The 18,507-nt window shown below is 44.8% G+C and overlaps 1 protein-coding gene across 8 annotated transcripts in view; it reads right to left on the bottom strand.

Moving 5' to 3' along the window:
- Nucleotides 1–18,507, bottom strand: part of LOC135388773 (alpha-2-macroglobulin-like) — a 125,473-nt gene that overhangs the window by 23,278 nt on the left and 83,688 nt on the right. For 7 of the 8 annotated variants that reach the window (XM_064618562.1, XM_064618564.1, XM_064618558.1 and 4 more), the window contains 15 exons: nucleotides 12,214–12,377; nucleotides 10,967–11,149; nucleotides 10,798–10,853; nucleotides 10,112–10,181; nucleotides 9,073–9,186; nucleotides 8,891–8,975; nucleotides 8,727–8,832; nucleotides 7,099–7,329; nucleotides 5,449–5,652; nucleotides 3,763–3,978; nucleotides 2,939–3,232; nucleotides 2,124–2,273; nucleotides 1,972–2,053; nucleotides 1,816–1,910; nucleotides 869–968 (listed from right to left, as the gene is read on the bottom strand). In XM_064618562.1, coding sequence (XP_064474632.1) covers nucleotides 869–968; nucleotides 1,816–1,910; nucleotides 1,972–2,053; nucleotides 2,124–2,273; nucleotides 2,939–3,232; nucleotides 3,763–3,978; nucleotides 5,449–5,652; nucleotides 7,099–7,329; nucleotides 8,727–8,832; nucleotides 8,891–8,975; nucleotides 9,073–9,186; nucleotides 10,112–10,181; nucleotides 10,798–10,853; nucleotides 10,967–11,149; nucleotides 12,214–12,377 — 2,150 coding nt within the window. Of the gene's footprint in view, nucleotides 1–699; nucleotides 733–868; nucleotides 969–1,815; nucleotides 1,911–1,971; nucleotides 2,054–2,123; nucleotides 2,274–2,938; nucleotides 3,233–3,762; nucleotides 3,979–5,448; nucleotides 5,653–7,098; nucleotides 7,330–8,726; nucleotides 8,833–8,890; nucleotides 8,976–9,072; nucleotides 9,187–10,111; nucleotides 10,182–10,797; nucleotides 10,854–10,966; nucleotides 11,150–12,213; nucleotides 12,378–18,507 lie in introns of all 8 variants that reach the window. The other variant, XM_064618563.1, reaches the window with a different exon arrangement.

The following is an 18,507-nucleotide window of genomic DNA, read 5'->3' as shown; positions in this document are numbered from 1 at the left end:
GTGTCCCAAGCAGTACATTACAAATAGGCATGTTGGAACGATGTGCACTGTTAAAACATTAACGTCGTCAGATAATGTCACAGAGTGAATCATCCTTCCGGTTGATGTCGTCCGATCTACTGAGTTGTTGCAAACACGAAACTTACGCCCGTTTGGGACAAATAATGCGAATGGAAAATACAAAAAAAAAAGGCGTAGGCCCTTCATTTTCAACAAATCATCCATCTCGTCCATCAACAATCGTTATAAAAAATCATATCATTCGAAATTATGGTTCACTACGAGCATGTTACCGGGTGAAATTTCGTTAATTTACTCCTCTGTTCTTCGAAGGCCCAAATTGCATTGTCTATAGGAAGCTGATATCGATGTTTCAGTGTCTCCCTGCTGGTTCGTTCCTTGTGCAACGAACACCATCCGGACGATTTCAATGAAGAGCAGATCTTTGACCTAGTCAACCTACTCACTCAGATGCAATACCTGTGTGTCTTTGTAGCATATTTCTTGGGCAAGAGAATTTGTGTCATTCAGTTGGATCTACAATGGGATTTTTTTTTCTTTCACTGTCATGCAGCTAAAACCAAACTGAATGTGAACAGAAATCAACAAAAAGAAAGCATAAGATGTCATTCTTTTCTTTCGTGTTCGCAAATCATTCTTTCGTTTTCTCAATCGAAAAATTGCGTGTATGCTACTAACCAGGGACAACGCCGGAGCGATGATACTCGGCAACTAATGGGAAAGAATGGAAGAAATGAGGAAACATGAGTGAAATAGTTGAACGAACAAAGGAAAGTGCAAAGCGGAGCCAGGCATGCAGGCAAGAAAGCAAAAAGCATGCAAAGCAGGCAAAAACTTTTTGTCCTACTTGCTGGTGCCGCAAGAGCATACGGAGGTCTGTCGTAGATGGCTTCTCTGCACGGCCTCGTCTCCAGCGTCAAATCAGAGAGGACGATCACACCAATTTCCTAGCAAATCAAATTATCATGGCAGTAATTAGCCACAGCTTCAGTTTACTAAATGCATTATGAGCTTCCGAAAGGCCCATTGCTACTTTCCATGAGAGGGAGAAGTACTTGAAGATAGACTCTTATGCCCCATTATGTAAAAGCCTGAGTCTGGGCACACAGAGGGACGACACGAACACAGTGTGCCCAGACTCAGGCTTTTACATAATCTTCCACCAGCTTGCCTGTATATACGCCATCTTGTCACTCTTCTGCTGTTTTTAGTCTGTGTTTATGGCACTCTAGTCCGTTTGAGAAGTCCAATAGGAGGTTGATCAGAAACTGCATAAGCAGCGCAATTGTGCTACGGCGTCATTTACTTACCCAATGCTTTTTGTATCGTGTGGAAGAGTTATCACTTCCACCCCTAAGATAATCCAAACCGAAACGTTCTGCCTTGGATGCGTTGCAATAACATGCACTACAATGCCACTTCTATTATTAGAGCATTTCAGTCACGTGCGGTATCGTCTGACTGTTACCATCCTCACGGCGCTCGAATCAAAACTAATTCTCAGTAACGTCAATCACTGGCACAAAAGTAGCAAGACAGTTAGTTGTGATCTATGTTATCCGTCACATATATATCATAATTCTAGCCTAGTCTCTATATGATGAAATACAATACACCATACAAGACAAATCTGGTAGCGCTGCCAGCAGTTTACCAGCCACAAACAAGCCTGGTGTACTACTTAACGAACTAAACCTTGACGTGTCTTTCAAGTCTGCTTTTGACTTGTTACCATTGGAAGTAATAGTGCATTTTATGCATTCCATGAATGCCTGCTATTCAGAAATGACTTACATCAAAAGCAGTGATAGAGTCGACGTACTCCACATTGGACGTGCGGGGTCCAGGCCAGATGACACGGCGAGCGTATCGCGGATTCGCTCCGCTACCTGAGAAACCCATAGGAAACAAAAGTTAATCGCATATAACACAAAGAGTCTCAACACTCACTCTTCTTCCTGCAGTAGTCGTAAGATGACTGCCTGGGCCAAGTGTAACGGCTGATGTCGAGCCTCTTCAGGAGGTCGTACACCTGCAGAGAGGAATGTGGTGAACGATTCTTTCCTCGCGAGCAACAGTGAGGGGAAAGCGTAACCTCGTACCTTAGCCTTGGTAAGCTGATTGTCCTGCTTGAGAAGGTGCACACTCTTGTCCACCACACCGACTCCACAGAATGAGAGAGGAGATCCGGATAAGTGTATGGCAGCCGTTGTGGCCGGCTGGACGGACTCAGATCCAAACCTCAGAGTCACCTGCAAATGAAAGGACAATGGTGAAGTGCACATCGTATACATTAATGTAATGATGTTAGATAAGAGCAGTAAAACAGGTGTGTTTAGAATTCATTAGTTAAGTGCGCAAAGGCTCGTCCTTGAGAGCTTTCCTGCCACCTTGATACCACTGGCAATCAGAACGCGCCTGGTGGACAGCGTTGTGCACGGTGCTCCCCGGTGTCCAATAGACGCGTTCCGATTATTTTTTTCGACGCAACGAGTTATTTGTACACTGAGCGAACTTAGCCTCCCTGGTATCATTGCAATTGGATCTTTGTTAGCTTTAGACACTACACGCAGCACAAAAGATCAACTTATGTCTCAGAGTGAAGTACCACAGTTGCGGTTTAGGAACTTTGTAGCGTGCATTACTGTGACATTTTGATTCATAGATTCAGACGATTCTTCCAGACTACAAAAACCATGGTATGCACCATATTTTTGTAACTTTCAGAAAGTGGTGTGGTCAAACACTAGGATCAGGGTAACCCTGAAGAAAGCTACTCTGCGCGATTCGAAAATCACCGTATCTGGGTCAATGTCATCCGTTCGGTTCTCGAGGACAACTCTTTCACGTCCTCGATAAGGGCGCTGTTCTCTGACAGACGGTAGCTCGACCATAGTTCACTAGAGGTTGCTCTCACGTTGTTTTTAAGGCATTTCTCCACTTCAAACTCCTGGGAGTCCGCAATCACTTCTCCATCTTCGCGAATGTAAAACACGAGAAGCTTGGCCAAGGGGACGTAGCTGAAGTCAGGAGTCAGATCCAGCTCCAGAGATCCCACGTTGGACACATTTTCGGCAACGTTGCTTGGAAGGGACTCGTTGCGTACTTCCTCCTGAAGGTAGGTGTCATCGACAAGTGCTGGAGTGCTCTCGGATTGAGTGAACTTCGCTGCAACCGTTCCGTCCTTCAAGATCTGGCCACGGGACACAACCTAAATATCGAATGATATAGTATGAGAATCTACCGATGCCCTTACATGCAGGTATGCGTTCCTCGTGTCCATATTTGTGAACGAGAACGTTTTTAACACACTAACAGTATAGCAAGTGCTAAATAATATCGTGCTCTTCTGGAAGACTGTCGAACACTAAGTCTGAGGTAACTAGCATCCAGATATAAATACGTTATCATCTCACCTGCGTTCATTATATTTGGACAGCCAGATAGTCTAACGTACAATACTTAACTTAATAATATAATAACTTGCATACAAGTCCGTAGCACAGTTCGCGTTCCTCAATCAAAGCTATGAACGTCCAATCATGAACTATCATATGCAAGAATTACTGTATAGCTATCTACATTTCGGTTATTTTACAGTGGAACTGCGAACTGCTCACAGGAATAAAATAATTTCAAATATTTTACGTTATGCAGACAAATTAGGTTTTCTTTTCTGTATGGGTGGGTTGGATATCTGCAAACTCATCACAAGAACAAAATACAATTTGGATATTGCACCTGGTAGTGGAAGAGATACTCCTTGTCTGGTTCTGCGGTATAACGGAGCTGAACTTTGTAGTCACTAGTGCAAGGAAGAGGATCCTTCGATGGCTGGATTTGGATAAAGTTGTTGCTGGCCGAGTACCACGCTTGAAGATACAGCGTGTTCTTGGGCTGGTTGATTCGCGTGCCATATGTGTCGTATTTCTCCGCTTCGTAGTTTACGGCTGTTGCCTAGAAACACAAGAAAAGTGAGATAAGCCGAGAATGCCACCTGTTTATGTAGCACTTATCCCTTTCGTGTAAAACGTGCGAGTAGCGAGTGCAATCTGTACTGTTCGAATGCAGGCACAATTCAGTTTGATTACTTTGCATCTGTGCGAGGCCAGACCTCGACCTTCTTTTATTTTCCTTGAATGATCTTTTTTACGTTCCGCATTGCACAACCAGTAAGATGCAAAATACTTTTATCTCTGGGGTTCTTTGCCAAATTTCCATTAACACTACGTTATTACTGACGAATCCTCGTTACTGCACTCTAATAACGGAGCTTCAACATCTGTAGCATGTTGAAGACCAACTATCGGTCAGAACGATGCTGTTCTCTCTTCATTTAAAGGGGCTATGAAACGATTTTTTTCTTCGTTTCGTTCGAAAGAAGACATTTTTCTGAGTCTAGAACCGAAATTTTACTTTCGTCGCGCGAGCGGATTTCTCGGGAGCGAATTTAAACGGAGCGGCGAAGGGAGGACAGCTAGCGCCGCGCCGTGGCGAGCTGCCGAGCGGAGCCACAACGGGCAACTTGACGCGACCACGGCCGGCTCAGCAACACGTCATCGTGACGTGTCGCCGAGCCGAGGAATCCCGCCAGGAGCATGCGCCGTAGGATCCCGCGTATGCGTTCATCGGGAGTGGAAATCTCCATGACAGCAGCTTTCGCGTGATCGGCAGTGGCGGCAGCCACAGCGCGAGCTCGCGGCATTACTTGCCATTGTGCAACACCGGTGACGTAACGGGGAACCGAAGTGCGGTCCGTACAGTTACACCATCGGCAGGGAAATATGCGCGGGAGAGGAGGAACGCGGAAGAGACATTTCCAGCGCGCGCTCCTCGCAGAGTGGAGCGATTTCGTCCGGAAAAATTTGTGGCATATTAGTTTCTCTGCGGGAAGAACAGTTTCCATCGAAAAAAGTAAGGGGGTTCGGGAAATTTCATAGTCCCTTTAAGGATATCGTGGGGGCAGTGCGAGTACGCCTCTTTTTGCAACCATTAACAGAAACGTAAAGCCTCCCATAGCGATTCCATTTCCCAAAATAACCTCATTCGGGAAAACTGTTTGCTGGAAATGGTGACGTGCAGTGAAGTTGTCTTAAGAAGGTTATTTTTAAGGCGGTGGTAGGGAGACTATGGATATCCGCTTCTTTACATATTCTGCTCCACCACAATCATCAACATAATCGGTTTTATCGCTTTATTTGCTGCGCTCATTATTCTTATCTTGCTTTGCATGAGCAACATGTGTGAGTGTAACATGCTTCATACACACAATGCTTTATCTGTGCACCGCCCTATACTACTGTATGCGCTTATGTCCCGCGACAAGTGTTGTTAATATTTACATGTTAGGAGACAGAACCCGCCTACACTTTGTTCCGATATCTAAGCCCTATCGCTAACAGCATACAATATATGGAGTAGGCTTACCTCAACAGACACAGTGACCACAGTCGTTTGAAGAGGTGGCAACGTAAACTTAACGAGCCCGAAATGATCGGAAGTGTAGTTTTTGCAGCTGAGCCTGCGGTCGGTTCTCCACCAGAGGGTCTTGATAATTTCCGATTGGGTCAGCAGGCAGAGTTGAATCAATTCTCCAGGAAGAGGAAGACCGTCGGGTTTCTTCACCAGCAGCTGAAGGGGAAAACGGGATCTCATCGGAACGAGTTCAATAAAGTATTCGCAAGAAAGCATAAGATACGTCCCCGTTTGACACTTGCCATGCAACTGTCTTCGTAACATGCTCGGCGGATGTTAATACAGTAGTGAGACAGAACCAGCTTCGGTGTACTAATTTCTTGTTAGATAGCCATGCTGGCCGACTCCAAAGTGAGACTAAAAATTCATTTACTAATTTCAAGTTCTCTTCCACGATTCTTACTGCAAAACACACGACAGCAACACATTCCTTTGTTCGTGCGATGATACGAATGCGGTGTTGCATACCGACAAGCGGTGCTCTAACACACTGATAGAGGTAGTTAAGCGGAAATGTGGTGACGAACCTGACACATTAACGAACCTTAAAGGGATCATGATACTCGGTAGTTGTGATTCCTTTGCGGATAACCACATTATACTACACACCACAATATCGAAGAAAACCAATTTCTACGTGCCGTCCTCCTGATACAGGTCCCTGAACGCACCTCGCCGTCCAGCTCTGACGTCAAATAAGTGAGAGCCTCGGCCATTATGATTGGTTCCAGTAAGCACGTGACCTCTCCCCGCTGACGCCTGACTCCCGCAGATGTCTACCGTGATGAGTTACAGTATTGTTATTAGTTCTGTTTATTAATGAAAATGAAATGGAACGGAGCATATTCGAGTGTATTCCCCCACCCCCATTGGCATGCGGCTTCGCACCGATGCAACTAACAGTCCGCGTTAGCGCCGCGAAGCAACTGTGGCTATGAGCGCCGTACGACAGATATGACAGCAGGTAGCACTGGGGGACAGGGTAGTCAGTATGCGTCCGCGGCAGACTTCAGGGGGAACTCTGTCGACATCCGCGTGAAAAGTCCGCCAGAAAACTCAGAGAAACCCTCAGACCGCAGAGCCGGTGGCAGGATTCTAACTTACTAGCTCCCAACCTTCAGCACAGCCTTGAGGGTATATCACCAACGAGCGGATGCTTTTATTCATTTGGCAATTCCCCTAGCTGGTTGGGGTAAAGTGTGAAAACTCCCTTACGCGAATTGTAGATGTGAAGGAAGGCAAGCGATATCGTAGAATAATAGACATTTTAGGATGACTCCATCAAATCAAGCATAGAGCTGGTAGAAGCCATAATACGGGCCCCAATGCTGTGCCACATTAGGTTCTATCATTCGCCCTTCTCAATGTGTGAAAGCCGAGTTAATGTACTCTAAGAGCTTCCCCCTGTCCCTTGTTGTAGAGTAAGCCTTCTATACCCTTTCCACGGACGAGATGTCCAATTGTCCGATGGAGATTGCCCATTTCATATAACAGCTCGATAGTCGATATCCCCTCCCGCTATATAATGTCCGTGGGCGGCGTCGGCCGTTTTCATAAGGTGAGAAGTAGTGAGCCGGAGAAAAGCTCGGCAATAATGCTTACGGTGCCGTAGTATGGCATCAGGGGCTTGAAGTAGTTATTGCCGTGCTCCTCTGCCACAAATTTGAGTTCAAGGGGATTGCTTGTGCGAGTGATGTAGCTGGTCTTGTTCAAGGTGATACCGGTCCCGGTCTCATTCACTTGTGCGAACAACTGAAGCCTCTTGTACACCTGGTAGTTCTCGTTGAATCGGAGTGCGGTGGTGTTGACAACAAAGTCAAAGCAGCCGTTGATCTGAAAGGAAACGTTGTGTAGACGATATGAGAAAAGACGACATCCGCTCTGCTAAGAAGTACATATTATAAGACAGAAAATGCGGGCGCACCGAGCACAAGTGCGCAACTAAAGCCCTGCCTGTTGTAAATCCCGGGTTGCTCTCAGGATTGAAAAACGAAAATTATATTAGGGTGCCTTTTTTTGCAGATCGCCTTTTGAAGACCCCTTTTTTTCTTTTTCGCTGTTTATTGCACGAGAAACAACAAGTTCCTTGCACATCAATAGTTATCAGCGCTGACGCGTAGCACGCGCGCGAAGTCTTTGATCCGGATGCACTCCACATTAATCTCTTCCGTTGATTCAGAGAGCCTGTAAGAGGAAGAGTAGGACTCACGTCACTCCGTTAATCATTAAGCAGGGCTTCGTTCCTGTGTACTCAGCATGAAGCATTCATTTAAGCAGGCTCAGTTTCCTACGCCATGAACGGGGTTCGTCTTCATGCACTATGGAATACGCTGTGCAAGTGCGTCTCTGCGCATGAGAGGAGGCAGTGAGAGGGAAGAGGGAGGGCGCCGCCGTAGCCAATGGGGCTTCCCGAGTGGAGTAACCGGGAGAGGAGATATGCGCAGAACGCTCGGTGACTTGCAGAGCGTATTGACGGCTGTGCACGTTGTTGGTTTTGTTTCGTGCAGAATGCATTCTAATTATCAAAGTAAAATCATACAAAGCTTGTGTCTGCCCGTCCGCGGCAGTATCACGTGATAACGCCCTTCTCTAAATAACGAGAAAATGCGTTTGATCAAAAACTACTACGTCCTTGCTAATGTGTGGATCCCTCTTTCAGCACCTCTTTTCGAAAAGTACGTGTGGCCGCTACAGTTGCCCTCTCCACTGCCTCTTACTGCGCCGGTGGCGCCAGGATAACGCGACGCGTTTGCGTCGCCGCCGTTCTTAGTGAGCGTTTCTAACGCAGCTGGGCTGCTGAAACGCAATGTGATGCGATGCGAGTGATATGCCGGACCTTCTGTGCTAAGCGGGTTCGCCCACAACGCAAACGAAAAGAAACGGTAAATCCTACTCAGCACAAGAGTAGTTCAAGCTCGCAGACACGGGTTACCACGAGCGTGCAAACAAAAAAAGAAAGCTATTTAATTCCGTGCACATTCCGCAGCGATATTGTCTTTGGTGAATGAATCGTGCAGTGACGTAGTCGCAAAAATACTCCAAAAGCCGGGAGACGACATAACTAGGCACTAACTAGGCACTGATGATGTCCGTCGCGTGACGGACGAAACGTCTGAGTAAACTTATTTTGTTATGTTAAGTCGGAGTTCTCAACTTTTTTTTCTAGTGACGTAGTCGCAACGGCAATGACTTTGGGCGGACACGCATAAAAACAGAGTGGCCATACTTACGGGCCCTTGGTGCTCAATATAGGGGAATGACTCGGTCTCCCAATGGTACTTCTCGTATGTGACGTTCGCGAGCAGTGTCCCTTCGACGGGTTGCCCAAACGTGTACCTAATGGGAGAGAAATTATTTAATACGCAATCGCCTGCACAGAAAACGAACATCTTACGTTGCACAAATTTTCCAAACGACTTCCTTGGCGTTTGCAAGAAGGTATGAAGGTGGAGTCACAGTCACTTCAAACTTGGGCAAGACTGTAAGCGTTGTACGAATAGATCAGTGTTTAGGATAATAAGCGCACTTTGATTCCAGTGGGTATGTAATGATAGAAATGACCTCTATAGTACATACCGTATTCATTGACCTCAAAATGTTGACGGACGGTTTGAGTTGGAAACTCCGCGACAATCTGCCACAGTCCAAATTCGGGTTCCTCAGTGAGCTTGAAATCGAACTGGGCAATTCCTGTTAAAGAGGCCGCAGTGATTTGAAGCCCATAGTTGCATCTCTTTTCAAACATTCCAAGAGGATATGGCACTGCTAGACAAAGAACTATACAGGCTGACCCGAAAGAACCAGAATGCTTCCCCGAAACCCGAAAACTAAACCCATCAAATGAAATGCCTGATAAACGCCAACCCCAAGCGGTCGCAGAGCGTTGAGCTTTTAGTGCTCTGGAGTGGCGGGCTTCACATTTCCAGAAACACATGCAGTCTCCATATTTTTCTTTCACCGGTTCATTCCAACTGAACCCGGTAGATGACTCATGTTGGGAACTGTTCCATGATTTCCTCGAATGTTGGCACTTTGTTCAGTTGCTTGTTAACGTTTATTCAAATAATGTTGATCTAATTATCCACCTCTCATACTTTCGTTATCACGTGCGCCCGTTTTTGAATCTGCTTGCAGGCGCTTTCAAACGTATAGACCTCACGTCAAGAGATTTTTTGCGTTCCATCCGTAAAGAGGAGAATATCTTTCTGCTCCGTTATGTCCCGTACTTCCAGGCGTGTTTCCGAAAACAAACAATATACCGCCACTAACTAATGTGCTGTTCATATATGCGTTGTTCAGGCGTTCTTACGCTCGATTCAAGTTGCACGATAGGCGCAGCGATCAACGAACGCCCGTAACTCTAAAATTGGGACAGTGGCATCAAAGCTCGAAAGTCAGATGACATCAGCTACCGATCATAAAATAAATTACAATTTCACCTGTTTGCCCGGCTCAATTGATTCTCAAGCAGGTTGCCTCACAACCTCTTACCGAATCACCTTGAATCGTGATCAAGTTCTAGGAACAGTTCCTACGGAACCATTCGCATTCTTTTGGTCTGTGCTGTACAGTCGAGTACTGCGCTGTACATGATTTCGAGTGTAGAATGATTTACCTCTCTCGAAGGTGACATTTTTCCACTGGGCTATCCTAGCTTCTGAAGGGCTGGTGATGTAAATCTCCGCCTGCAAGAGAAGCATAAGGATGAATCACTTTAGAAGGGAAGTAGCAAACGGTGTGAGGCTTCTGGAATTGGAATCTGGAATAAGATTCTGCATTTTTTGCCGCGGGATTTCAGAGATATTTTTATGCACTTATTTTCACTTCCTAAAGTAGGTGCCTTGAGACAGTGACTGAAAGGTAGTAAGTAACGTATGTATCTCATATAATGCACACGTGGCTAAGAAAAGATCCTTCTCAGCCGCGCTGTCGGTGAAGGAGCTTTTGGGAGTTACCGGTAACAGCCAAATCGCAAACTCAATATAGACCTGTCTTTAATACATAAGTAATTATTAAATATAAATAAATAATAAATACAAGTAAAAAATCTAATATAATTTGTATCAAAATAAAATTCGTCGATACTTCCTGTCGAATTGAAGTCATTTATACCTTGGAAGCGCACAGTGTATTCCCATCTCTCGCGCAACGCTCTTTTCTTACTCCTACCATAAGTGTTTACGCATAGATTGACTGATTGAGAAACAGGCATTCCAATTTATACCATTGATTTGTCGTGGGCTACTTCGCGTTTGTGAATACAGTTGCAGTCAAAACACATTGAGGTCCGTGTACACTTACCACTGCACTCGTCACTGGAGTAAGGTCATTAGTAATTGGGAGGACTCGTAGTTGAACTGAAAATCAAGAAAAAGAGAACAAGATATGAAGAAAATCTCTATGTTTCTCTATCTGACACTTGTCTTGTCTCTCTATCTGACACTTGAAACGTGTCTTGGCTTTCACTGACCCTTTTGTCCTGGCTTGTAGAGCGCCTTGTCCGTCTGAATCAGAACATGGTCCTTCGATTTCTGGAAATCGATCTCTTTCTTGCCGCTGAACACGTAGTCTCCGAATGTTCCGTTCACTTCAATTTTTGCGCTGTTGCCCGAATACTCGGGAACGTCGAAGCTGAACGTGTTTTCGAGCTGGCCTGGAAATAGTAAATAAAAAGCAACAAAAAAAGAAAAAAAAAACATGAGTTGAAGTGAAAGCATCCCTCAGTCCAGCTTTCGCATTTCGAAAGGCCATTTAAACTTTCATGACGACGTAATCACATGATCTGATGTGTTCTTCTAGGTGTTTCTACCAGTAGGTGAAGTACGTTTCAAATTGACTTTCCGTTCACCTCCTAATTCTACTCTATGATTTAACTGATTCACGTAGTAATTTAACGCGTTTCTTCTTTCACAGACGTGTGATTTGAGTTTGGAGGCAATGCCGTACTTGGTATTTTGAGTCTCAGAATGCCTGCACTGCAAGCACTACATCCTCATCTAATGTAACATGGTAACAAACGCGAAGGAACATGGACTAGCACTCCACCCGTTGCGTAAACGAGATTATCGAGGTGACCTTCATTGAGCGCCCGGATTATCCGTCAAAGAAATCCGTCAACGTGTTTCCATCGGAAGTGGCTTTGTGGCGAAGGATTTGGCAGACTATACTGGACGCCAGTGTCTTTTGTATTCGTTGCTAGTAAAACGCGTCGTCTGTCGGTCCGTCCGTCCGTGTTCCTTCGCGTTTGTTACCATGTTACTCAGCCAACACGCTTTACATCTTCTCGCACTCATGTAACGTAGTACATTGGTAGGAGGAATCAACGTAATTATTTTGTATTCTGTTTCTTTCATGCAATCTCATATACAGCACACAAGCCATGTAATTCAATATTAATTTCTGAGCATCGCGAAATAAATTGCTCTTTCTCCTCGTAATGTGTAACGTCATGTTATATTAATCCCGTCTCCTTCGTCACTTCCCTTGCGGAATCGTTGAATCTATAATGAAATTTAATCATCTTTAACCACGTTATTAAATCATACAGCTCACTCGAAACGATGGCGCGTTACCTCAAGTGAGGCCATCATATTTCTGGTGCATATGGAAACTACTTCATATTCACAACCTCACTGATTCGCACGTAGTAGCAATGGTAGTGAAACAGTAATACGAAAGGAGACCGAGATGTCTCGTCGATGCAGTAGTTCTCATTACCTTGTTTGACATCGTACTCCTGCTGTGCAAGCACTACGCTCTCGTTGTTGTAAGTGAGAAGCCTCACGGAGACCTTCCCGTCAACATCGACGTCAGTCAAAGTGAGCCTAAACAGGGCTGGCCGATGGCTCCGAATGACCTTTGGGGCAGTGAAGATGTAACCACTGCAAAAGAGCAACGGAGACACATGACGATCACTCAGCTCATATGTTCCTTTGCAATCACACCACGTGTGCACCCGTTTTTGCGCTCTTGTCAGTGTATCCAGAATAGAAAGTTTTGCATGATACCAAGGGTTTTTTTTTCGAACATTCTTCCCAGTCTCTTCGTCCTTATGTACCCTGGAGCGGTACATACGCGCATGGTATAGTGATGGTATAGTGCATGGCATATGGTATAGTTCCTAATTTTTTTTTGCAACGTGTATTGCGATTTTTGTAAACCTACAATATTCGCGAGTCTTAAAATTCCCCGGAGAACAGGGCTGGGCTGTAATGTATGTTTTTGTGTTTTGTATACTATACGTTATCAAAAAGCTTATTATAATACTGATACAGATGATGCATCCCAAAGTGATGTATTATAATCCGGCTTAGTAGTACTGTTTTACAGTATACTGTAAACAGAGGGAATACCTTAAATCTAAATGAATTATTTCTATTTCTCGATGGTGAGCAAGAACGTGTTTGCGCTCAAGCATTTATTTCGCGATTCTCATTGTATACGTTATGGTTACATGACATTTGCAATTGGCAGTCTCGGAAATTAAGGAAGGCCTAAACCTAACCGCCTTCTTGCCCGAGCGGTTTTAAAGCACGGGGCCTCAGATAATTATCCTTAGAGGAGATCACAAAATGGAGCAGCTCAAAGGGTCCTGAATCGGGCTTTAAAGTACAAATATTCCTACGCCTTAAATGGCTACTAAAGTGCAAACATTTCTTCTCGTGAAATGAAGGGTACAGTTACCTTCACAGGAGTACAAAAGGAAATGGAATCACCCATTGGGCGTTCGCTTGTGATTTATGACCGAAAGAACTTGAAATTTCCCCTCTCAGGAAGGCCGACGATACGGAGTGCACTTTCATTGGCCTCTGCCAACGATTTGTGCAATCATCAAAGGGTGATCGCTTGAGGTGACCAATCCGAGGCCTCTCCGCCCTGTCGGCCGTCTTGAGAAGGAGGCGGAGTGGGAAAGCTTGGATTGCGGTTTCTTTCGAACATAAATCGCGCATGACGCAACGGTGGTGTTTGGTGTTTTGGTATTGGTATCAAGATAACAGCATTTTTCACTTCGCGTGGATAAATTTTTACGCTTTAGTGCATCTTTCAGGCATACCGCAGCTAACACATGCGCGGTGGATAGTCAGTTGCTGAGGCGTATTACTATTTACGTGGTGCAATATAACACGCACCCAAAGCCGGATAACACTGAACTACACTTCACCGATAACTCACCGGATAACACGCTGCAGGGCACAGAATCATACCATGATCACCCTGAATTGTGAAAACGTGAGGCATAGGCCTTTTTGTGCGACAATTAACACTGCATAAGTGTATTAACACTGGGCTAAATAACAACTGACACTCTATATTTTTTCCCTAATTTCCAACACCTTGAGTGTGAAATCAATTTATCTATCATAACCTTCACAAAAACCCGTACGCCTCCAGTTTTCAGCAAATCAAGGGAAACGATGTCGCAGATTATGGTTGGCTGCCTTTTACGCATCTCCACCCTTCATCTCGCCATCTGTTTTTTATTTTTATTCTTATTTTCTATAGTCGTGACGATGCCCACTTCTGTGTGGCCAACAATGGCGTTCCGATTAAGACATTAACCACCCCCTTTTCTGCCATTTTATCAGACATTGTCAGAAGTGATACTCGATATATCCATTTCTTTCATCTCTCTACGATCAGCCAAGCATACAATGCACACAGCAATAACATTTTTTATGCAAAGTATTCTAAGAGACGCCTACCCTTGTCAGCAAGTACACTCTATGATGCCAAGCTACACTTTAAAAACAGAACTTCACCGTGCAACACGCTCAGAACCAGCGATCCTTAAGAACGATATCGTTTTCTTTCCTGATTTAATGAAAACGGGGGGCGTACGCCCAGCTCTTTCCTTAAATCAGAAGCGATAACTATGTGCGCCGTTGAATACCCGAAACTCTGAAGCTTCAATTTCAGGACTTTTTTGGGCAGTACTATTTGCAATATCGAACGAATATCTTGGTGGATCTGACTAAGTTCGCTACGGGCTCTCTAATTCGGTAAAAAAAAAACAAAAAAAAACGTTAGGTTGATTTGGGAAATTTTGGAGTCCAATTAAAGAAATTCAATTTCTTTTAATTAAAATCAAATGAAAATATTTTTGAAAGATGGAAAATTCAGTTGCCACACAAATGCCGTTTACCCCGTATTTTTCCGTCGCCCCGTTTCTTTATAAAGTCCGAATGACACGTTTTTTGAAACACCCTGTATATTAATTTGTAGTGTTCTAAATATATGGAGGTCAGGCACGTTCCGTACGTTCTCCGTTAGAACCTTTTTTAATCTCCTCCTCTTCATCTACTACCTTATCATTTACCCACTTCCTCTGCTCCAAGTTCGTAGTACCACTATAATATTGTGTGTGGTGTGCGTGTGGGGCGATAAGTGTCAAGGCGTACGCCCAGCGTTTTCCCACAAACCAGGTGTGATAATAGTACCTATCACTTTGCGCAGTGTTTGGCCTTCAGCGTGCTATGCATGTATGTGTGAACTTCTGTTTTTAGAGAGTGTGCGTATCAAGCGAAAAATCTGAACAAGAAATCATCAATATTATGCGACAGAGGGTGATTCATGGAAGCTTTCCAAAGCATTCCATTTTCTCCCGTGTCGTATTACAAAGCTCGATGTTATCCTGAAAGAAGAGTGTTGGACTGCTTAATGAACCATTTTGGGAAGTCATTATCTGCAGCCATTGTTGATCAAACTAGTTTCGTGCGTTGAAAGCTTGGTACGTTTGGTGTTACCGTTCGTGCTCCTTTCAACAGCTCTCAACTAAATTAAGATAGGACGCACGTGGACTCTACAATCCTTGCGCCTCTGTTCGGGACTGTGTAAGTTACTTTCCAGAGTTTCGTGACTGACACTTTTTGTAACCCTGAGGCGTGCATCAAAACACTTCGTACACATTTAACAAACCGGACATCGGTTCCACAAGGTTCCACATTAGTCCAGATACGATGTTCGTTCGAACATCTAGCGTTCGATCCCTGGGTGTAGCTCCTCGACGTTAGAGGAAGGGTTTGTTTCTCTGTTGGCGTCGTAGAAGCCACCCTGGCAAAGTCTCACAATTCGCACATTACACACCAAACATAACGTGCTGCCTATAACGAGGCAATACACATTTAGTCTGGCAATAGCATATAAGCAGTAGTTAAAGACTCCCAATGATTTATTTACATTAGCCGATGCGCGTCCAAACAAAAAAGGGTATACACTTAGAGATACGACGACTATATAGTTCCTTTTTCCCGCTCAAAGTACGGCAACCAAAGATTACATGCGTGATGGTCCCTCGTCTTCTGAATCGCTTGCACCACCGCAAGATAGATATTTCAAACATTTCCTTTCGTGAACTAAAAACATGTATGTTCGAAATTGACGTGCTTGGCTAAACATGCTGTACTATTTTGATGTTAGCCTACAGTGATTACAAGAACATGCCATTATGTTACTGAATGTGCTGATTACAATTTATATTTAACGCACACTACTTATTTTTGTACAGTTGCTGCTGTCGCTGCAATGTGGAGCCGCGGCACCCCTTCAAGCTCTTATGAGCCCAGCTCCACTCATCACCTGATGAAAATAAATAAATAAAATAAAAGAAATAAATTCCGGCGTGCAGAGAGAGAGCCATGAAGAAAGCAGAGAAACGGACACAGAGGATGACACACGCAAGTTCTCCGAGAACTTGCGTGTGTCGTGTTCTGTGTCCGCGTCTGTCTTCTTCATGGATACCATGAGCTATCCTGCACCCCTTCCCTTGTTTCATTCAGGGAGAGGCGCAGAGGAGCTCCACGGTACTACCGGCCGCACACAACATACATCGCGAAATATTCACTGAACCTAGCGTATTTGACAACTATTAAGACCGCGAAATTAAGGACTTCTACACTATCAGTGCAACAAGGTGCAGAGCGTGCAGGTTTACTTCAAACATAACGAGCAAAAACAACAGGTGTCAGTGTCCATTTGCATGTGTTATTTGGTATCAGCATGATAGTTGTAAGAATGGTATATTGACTATCCATCAGCTAGCCGGCATTATTTGTGCCTTTTTCCTAGACACTGTAAGAATATGGATGCTCGATATTCTCCGTTGCCAGCGCAGACGCAGCTGGCTTTCTCGTCGGAATCAGTTGCAAACCGGGCAGTACAAATATAAGGCACCAGCATCGTTACGTCTACATCATCGAACAATAGTAAGCCCGTTGGCGGCCACCTTTGTTGAAGCTCCTTCGCCGCTGTCCTACGAGTAAATGGGGATCCATTGTCTTCTATACGCGCCATTGCTAAAACAACAGAAGTAGACACGTTCTTTTAGCAAACTCATTGGTTTCCCATTGTGCTTCGCGCGAGTCCCGATTCGCCGTACAGTTTCAGATCCAGCACTCTAGAGTCAGCAGTAAATTCAATTATCGGAGCCAACGAGCCTGGGTCCAGATGGGACGTCACTCCGGGCTTTTGTTTCATCCTTCCATCCTCCGTCAACGGCAAAGGCTGTTTCGCTGGAATCTCGCGTTGCAAGACTGTCACTTAGCAGGAAACGACAGTGACATATAAATAGCCGACCGCTATAACAGAGTACATTCCGTAATGCAGCTCCGAAGACAGGTGGGCCAGACAGCGAGAGAAAATTGAGCGGCAGTTTGTCGGGGAATTCACTTGTTTATGAGCCCGTAACTGATTTAGATGCACTGTGTCCCACGTATCAACAGCGCTGCCGTTGCAATGGGGAAAGAATGACTAATAGCACATAGACGATGTTGACATCGGAAAAAGAGAACTGGTGGGATGTTGGGAGAGGTTCCAGTTTTTTTTTGCGAGTTCTTTGTTTTATTCTGTGTTAGCGTAGCGTGTGAACTGTGGCTATGAGCGGCGTACAGGCGTGGACAGATGGAGAGAGGACAGCAGGAAGGAATGGGGGACAGGTGGGTTAGTATGCGTCCTGGGCCGACTTCAGGGGCAACTATGCTGGCATTCATATGGAAAGTTTGCCGGAAAAGCCAGGGAAAGCCTCAGACAGCACAGCCGGTTACAGGATTCAAAGCCGTGTCACCTACCAGACCCTGCGTGGAAAGCGACCATCCTAAATGCGCTGGTGGTTTTGTTGTGTGCATCAACGAAGGTGTCGTACTATGGCCTTGCTAGCCAGGAGGCGTGCATCCACGTCATATATAGGAATGGGTGATGGTATAGGCAGAATGGCACAGTGGTATAGATGGTATACCTATATAGTAATGGTATAGTCTTGTTCAACTTAAGGAAAATAAACATAGTCCGTCAGCTCAAAATATTACTGCGCCGCAGATAGGATTGGCTGGGTACAAAGACGTCACTCTCCCTCCTCTGCCAGATAATGTAATCCATCCCACTCACTCTGCTTTAGTAATTGCTAATGAGACCGGCCGGATGACATCACGCGAGCCCTACCCCGTACGGTGGCGCCGCTGTATTCCTCCTGGCTCGTTATTGTGTCACCTTATCTCCAACGGCGTATGTAGATGACTGACTAGATTTCTTTTGCTTCTTATGAAAGACTACTGTGTGTTTTTCGCCATTTCGGAATTAGATGGCATGACTTGGTTTCCGACATTGGTTATTTCTTAGCACAAATGTATTTGTGAAGGTATTATGCACGTATGAAGGCATCCCCTTAAAACGCGATGTACAGGTTGCCCCAAACTAAGACTAACTAAGACTTAAAAATAGACCGAGCGCTCCACTCAAATAAGACGAATTCACTGTTAGTAGTCGTGTATCCAATTCGACACTTTCCCGTATCATTTTCTATTGTGCGGAATGAGTTGATTAGAAAAGACCTTATCTAACTTCTAAAATACTGGTTCAAGAGCTGAGGTGTTCATTTGAAGGCTGTAGACTAAAAGCAATCGGAAAGCTTTAGAAAAAATCGACCGAGGTGTTTCGAACAAAGTACTCATTTTCTTTTTCATGGAGAGCAGTGGAACAGAAACGATGTCACGTGACAACGCGCGCTGAAATCATTAGGGC

Source organism: Ornithodoros turicata, chromosome 3 (genome assembly GCF_037126465.1).
Source record: "Ornithodoros turicata isolate Travis chromosome 3, ASM3712646v1, whole genome shotgun sequence".
In the NCBI taxonomy this organism is placed as follows: domain Eukaryota; kingdom Metazoa; phylum Arthropoda; class Arachnida; order Ixodida; family Argasidae; genus Ornithodoros; species Ornithodoros turicata.
This window is presented reverse-complemented; position numbering and strand designations above follow the sequence as displayed.